The sequence below is a fragment of the Limulus polyphemus genome, unplaced genomic scaffold (genome assembly GCF_000517525.1).
Source record: "Limulus polyphemus unplaced genomic scaffold, Limulus_polyphemus-2.1.2 Scaffold6557, whole genome shotgun sequence".
Classification (NCBI taxonomy): Eukaryota; Metazoa; Arthropoda; class Merostomata; order Xiphosura; family Limulidae; genus Limulus; species Limulus polyphemus.
Window position 1 is genome coordinate 1 of NW_013672167.1, and position 6,864 is coordinate 6,864.

The 6,864-nt window shown below is 31.6% G+C and overlaps 1 protein-coding gene across 3 annotated transcripts in view; it reads right to left on the reverse strand.

The window, feature by feature from the left end:
- Positions 1–98: 98 nt before the first annotated feature.
- The window catches only part of LOC106473852 (charged multivesicular body protein 1b-like), a 27,569-nt gene continuing 20,803 nt past the window's right edge, over positions 99–6,864 (reverse strand). For 2 of the 3 annotated variants that reach the window (XM_022402234.1, XM_022402235.1), the window contains 2 exons: positions 6,568–6,643; positions 2,036–2,489 (listed from right to left, as the gene is read on the reverse strand). In XM_022402234.1, coding sequence (XP_022257942.1) covers positions 2,448–2,489; positions 6,568–6,643 — 118 coding nt within the window. In that variant the 3' untranslated portion in view covers positions 2,036–2,447. Of the gene's footprint in view, positions 2,490–6,567; positions 6,644–6,864 lie in introns of all 3 variants that reach the window. The other variant, XM_013934537.2, reaches the window with a different exon arrangement.

Here is a 6,864-nt window from a genome sequence, read left to right on the forward strand (position 1 = left end):
GTGACGAGTCATGAACAGCTCCTACTTTACTTTCAATTATGATCTGTATGGTGGATTCTTACAAAAACATGTCAAATGAAAAGTCTTTGAATCTAATATGAAGCATTTTATAAACTATCTTTATTTATTTATATGCAAATCACTCACAGACCCTTTTACAACACAATGAATAAAAGTATTAAGTATACGACTATTATTGCAGTGTCAAATATCAATTTTACTGGCTGAAGTTTCTGATAATTCTTTTAGTATTTTCTACAAAATAATTGACCACATTGATTTAAAGAAAGAAAGGACCTTCACATAGACAGACTTATGTTATACTGACAATTGGACGACACTGGCTGCTGTTCTAAAGTTGTTTCAGTCTAGTCATAAATCAGAAATGTTTCCCTTTTAAACTTAAGTATCTAATGCATGTTTAACATCGTAAATTAACAACAACAAAAAACTTTTGTGGAAGTTCATTTTAGAAAACATATTTCAAATTTTCTGACAACAACAATCCATAACTTAAGCATGTTACACATCTATTACAACATGCCCAAACCCTCTGTTACACAAAAATTCAGCACTGAAATGAGTGCCCCACCCCTAAAAAAAAAAAACCATAAAAAATCACTGATCCAAGTTTTTATCCCAAAGACATATACATAACCACATTAAGTTGGCTTGTTTTTTAAATGATTTTTTAAGCAACAAAATCTATAGTATATTGAATTAATTTTCACTTGGCTTTAGTAGTACACAATCTTCCGTTTTAGCTAACTCAGTAAAAAAAAACCTAAAAAAAAATCAGTAGTATAGTCATTATTAATTCAGTAAATTAAAAAAAATGGTAGAATGTGCAAGTTTAGGAATATCACGTCTGTTGTGTGAGGTATGTTACACAGATAAAATTATTGGAAATAAAATGTAACTTTTGAGGAAAGAGAGTTGTTCTATGGTAAATGTCTCTTCACAGAATGTAAATGTTTTAATGTAAAAACTCTGATGATAAACCTTTACAACGTAATCAGTAAAAAAAAAAGATAGTTATATGATTTCTTCCAGAATCAGTTTGAATATTCTATAAAAATAATAAATACTCTACTTATATGCTTGTCACTGATGATGCCCTGTATTATATATTACTAGTTGAACACATTTTTAATCTGTACTTACAACCACCAAATGAATTTATTTCACAATGTATCAATTCCACAAGAGTATTATGACAGTTTTTAAGATGTCAGTAAAACGTGTAGGTTCAATAAGTCTAAATATAAAAACCCTGTAACCCAAGTGCTTTCAAAAGGTGGACCTTTCTTCTTCAATCTGCCCCTGAAGAAGAAAAGTCCATCTTTTGAAAGCACTCAGGTCATGGGATTTTTATGATAGCTTTCGAGACAGTACTTCAAGCAGGTAACTAATGTTCCCTAGGTAAAGCATGTTATTTATTGTTACATTCATTCACAAGATTGATTATACTATTTAGTTTATCAAATGTCATTATTTTGGTTTATTGTTTATTACAAAACTTGCTTTGTATTCACCTTAAAATATCGTTAATAGTGAAGATACCCGACCGATGAAACATGCATTCTAGTCTTTACAAGCATAAATGTATACTAAATTATCTAGACTGATTAATAAGTTAATTTTTAGTTTCACTTAGTAAACAGCTTGCTCTGATTGGAAGTTAATATCAGTTAATTTAACTCTCAAATACTATGCTTCTGACAAGTTACTAGTTAATTAAAATCTTAACAAATACTACTATTTTATTTTTAACTTTTTTTTATAGATGAAAAAATGGAATTGAATAAGTTTAATCCATCAACATAAAACAGCTATAAGTAAACATATGGTTTGGGTATATTACCCATTCCTGACGATCAGTTTACACATAATAGTGCTTAATAACATGGACTAGTTCTTTAACACATCCTTGACAATTACTTTACTGCTTAACAATGCTGCTCGTATATCCTTTTCAGCATTACCGTTATAAGAAAATTATTAAAATAAATCACTGATATATACTGAAACATTATTCCTAAAGCCAATTTCAATACGTTTTAGTCCTGAAACAGGCACAAAATGCACCAATTAAACATAAGAGTAGCTCAAAACACCGTATTGATTTTAATTACAAAATATTAACAAAACAAAAGTTTATGTATTTCATATAAAAACTTTAATAATGACACATTACAATTAAAAAGAATATATATTGAAAAATACTCTACATTGACCTATTAACTCCAAGGCAGTTTTATACACAAGTATAACTTACACCAGGGTCTAGTTTTGATTTTATACATCTTAGATACACATGAACTGTTTTTTGTTTTTACAAAAACTTCATGTGAACTTAACATCCATAAATTTTCTTTAGTTTTTCAATTATTTTGCAATTTATGTTATTGGATGATAGAGAATGTATTTCTTGATACACTTCAATCCTAGCTTTGACGGAGCTTTGCTAATCGTTGAGTAAGTTCATCCTAAAGAAGGAAGAATAAAATAACATTGTTAAATGAAGATAGCATAAATCATATGAAGATAAAAAAATAAACATAATCCATCAAAATCCAACATAATCACTTGATAAATCCCTCTCTTTTTCTGTCAAACTGTCTAGTGACAAATTAAAATTACCGTTCAAAAACAGAAACCTTCTAATTTCCTATTTTCTTCAGGACATACTGTGGTGTACTTTAACCTATCAAAATAAACTCGACACTAAAAAAGTAGAATTTATTTTTAATGTGTTTAGAGTTCTAGTAGTTGGTATGGTTCTTTGACATGTAATTTTCTACATCAGTAATAAGCTATACCTACATGTTACAATAACCTTTTTTTCGCTGTTTCTACATTACTTATCCCCGGGAAATAATTGCCTGTTCCTTTCTTATTCATATTAACAAAGATATAATGTGGTTATTAAACATAAAATGTTATAGCCTTAAAGCTGGTACAGAGCTCAAGAATGGATTGAACATGGCAAGGAAAATATAATTATGACAGATTGACATATTCAAATGGCAGGTCCCTAGCAGTGTTGTAGTTGAGACCTCAATGTCCAAGACCCGAGACCTTAGAGGTCGAGACCAAGACTGAGACATTGTAATAAATTACACAATGAAAAATAAAGCAAGAAGAATAAAAATCACATGCATTAAACAAACTTTATTAACATCTTAACCACAAATCTTTTCGATGTTAACCCCAGTCTTTGTTTTAACGTCTCCTCCTATGAAAAAAAAAAACAATTTAATGAATCAATATAAAAAAAATCATAGAGGTCAGCAAATGAAACTAAAACCAGGATTGGTGTCAGTAAATTCTTTATGATCTTTGAAGTCAAACAGGATCACAACAGATCTACCAGACATGTTGAATATCAGGGATAATCGTTTGACATAAATATGTGCACCAGATGAAGTTTATACAAGCTTGTAGTAAGCCTACTCATAATGTAAAGTATAGTAGCAGTTAGTTTTGAATAACACATTATAACCACGGATTGGCATACAGGCAATATGGCAGTTGCTGATGTAAACAAAAATAAAAGAGGTGTTATAAACATCATTATAAAGATGTAGTACCAAAGTGGTTTTACGAGTAAAACATTTTTGTTGCTACACTGTGCCTCGTATGAACTGCTGCTTAATCACCTAATAATTAGGTTTAGCACCTAATAATTCTGGGTAGGAGCCTGGTCTAATTCTATTAAAACTTTTAAATTTAGACGGTCTCATTTTTTGAAACCTGTAAAACACCAAAACAGAGACCTTCTAAGTGTGGTCTCGAGACCTACAACACTGGCCTCTAGTTGTAAAGAACTAACAAACATTTTGTAATTCTGAATTTTCTGAACCTCCCTTCAAAATGAAGCGTACTGAGTCAATGACATTTGTTGTAAGAAAAGCTCACTCTTCAGTCCTTTAGGGACTAACAAATGGTCTTGCCTATAGACTCATAAGAAAAGCTCACTCTTCAGTCCTTTAGGGACTAACAAATGGTCTTGCCTATAGACTCATAAGAAAAGCTCACTCTTCAGTCCTTTAGGGACTAACAAATGGTCTTGCCTATAGACTCATAAGAAAGCTCACCTCTTCAGTCCTTTAGGGACTAACAAATGGTCTTGCCTATAGACTCATAAGAAAGGCTCACCCTTCAGTCCTTTAGGGACTAACAAATGGTCTTGCCTATAGATTCATAAGAAAGGCTCACCCTTCAGTCCTTTATGGACTAACAAATGGTCTTGCCTATAGACTCATAAGAAAGGCTCACCCTTCAGTCCTTTAGAGACTAACAAATGGTCTTGCCTATAGACTCACATGATTTGTACCTGAATACAAAGTGAATACCCCACTTTCAAGTTGAATATTTTAATAATATATGCTTAATGGAAGATGAAAAATGGTTAAAACAGAGGTTTAATCACACTTTATACAGACTAATTGTGTTCAGTAGCATGGCTCCACAAATATGATCTGTAGTAACAAGTTTAGCACCCTTTACATCTGGTTCATGGTGAGTTCTCAATCATTCAATGCACCATTGCTGCCACTGGTAGACTTATGTCTAAATAGATACTTCACTGCCATTTTAAAGGAAGGATACTCATGTACCAAGACTGTTAAATGATACATAGCAAAAAACACTACATTTTAAAGAAGGAAGCCTTAGATGTTCTCCTTAGAAGCAAAAAAAAAAACTAGAAGAGCTTTGAGGACAACAATGGGTTCCAAAAACTACATTATAAACCATTCTAAAGCAAAATCCTCATACTAATAGTGAAGGCTATGGTGATGAAAGATATATCTTTGGCAAAAAACAGATGTTGAGCGAGGAACTAGTTACAATAGCAGCAATGAGGAAGGAAGTAGTTCCAATGGCAACAATGAGGGAGGAAGGAAAGTAGTTCCAACGGTAGCAATGAGGGAGGAAAGTAGTTTCAATGGCAACAATGAGGGAGGAAGGAAAGTAGTTCCAATGGTAGCAATGAGGAAGAAAGTAGTTCCAATGGCAACAATGAGGGAGGAAGGAAAGTAGTTCCAATGGCAGCAATGAGGAAGAAAGTATTTCCAATGGCAACAATGAGGAAGGAAGGAAAGTTGTTCCAATGGAAGCATGGGGCTTGGAAAATAAGTTACAATTAACTTTTAGGAGAATCGACATGAATCTCACATTGATTGTTTCATAATGTCACGTATTGACCAGAATTGATATATATATACCTAGGTATCATGCCTCTGGTTGTAAAAATAAGTAAAACACACATTTTGCAGTTCTGAATTTTGTGAACTTGTATTTAAAATGCAACTCACTAAGTCGACTACATCCACCTTAAGCAAAGCCCACAAATGACCAGTCTATCCTATAGGCTTACACTCCCTTCTTGCATCATTTAATAATCGATACTTTATAAGAAGAGGAAGTTGAGAAACAACTAAGATAATTGATATGAATCCCATATTAATTGATTCATATGATACAAATATAGGATATTTGTACACAACTACTAATAATGTCTATACACTTTTTCATACTCTCATTGAGCATTGCATACTCCATAATCAAAATTCTAAAAAAAATGTAGGTCTACGAAGTAATCTTTAGAAACGTAGTTACTATATGATTGTTATTTAGATCAGAAACGTACCGAGAATACTTACATATAATGATGTGGAAATGTCAAGTTTAGCTACTTTAATCTGTTGTAAACTAGTATGTTCTTTGTACAAGATTTTATATGGGCACCACTTTCCACATAAATGTAGATTGGAACTTTTGATTAATCACTACTCGTACAAGTTATACCAGCCAGTACTTATCACCACCAGCCCCACTAGATGGGATATACTTTTCACTCCCCAAACAACCTTAGTTGAGAGCTATCTATAAAGATCTTGATATGCCACTGATAATGTGCTGTTTATTATCTGATTTGGACTTTAATTTGGCCATTTCAGAGCTTCATCCAAGTGTTTTAGGAAAAAGTTCACAAGTTACTTTAAATTATGGATTTCACTTAGATGTGTGTGTGTGTGTGTGTAATTCGCATTCAAACAGCTGTAATGATTTTTAACCTTTACATTTAAACAACCAGATTTACTACTTTAAAAGTTTATGTAATGCAAAACATTAATTAAAAAGGAAAGTGGATTCTTACTTGTGGATTTTTAGAACTAAAATCTAGAGAGGGATTCTTAACTTAGCCAAAAAAACAACAACTTGAAATTAGTCCTAGTAATGACAGAAGAGGTGTGCTGCATAAAGTAATTGACTTATTAGTACATTCAGTAACTGAAAAAACAACTTAGTTTTCATAATGACAGAGCTCAATGTCGACACATTAATAAACATTTCCTGACATTTAAATATATCTAATTGCTATAAATAAATATGTGTTATGAATAGAGATGTACATTATATAATAAACCAAAGGTAAAAGAAATGCAAGTAAATAAGTAATAATAAAATATAAAAAAGGTAGCTTTGCATAAAATTCAACAAACAAACAAATTTATATAGTCATATCAAGGAAACTATTATGACATTCAACAGTTTCACCTGTTCTGTAGAGGCAGCTGTACTTGTTCCCACTGATCCTAACTCTCCCTGTGGTAGTTCCATATTTAGTTCCAGCCTGTAAGGAATATAAAAACAATCTATGTAACAAAAATTTCTGAATGGCTTAACCTTACATTACACATAAATATTTCTGAAAGGTTTAACCTTACATTACACGTAACAAATATTTCTGAAAGGTTTAACCTTACATTACACATAATAAAGATTTCTGAAAGGTTTATCCTTACATTACACATAAATATAGATTTCTGAAAGGTTTATCCTTACATTACACAT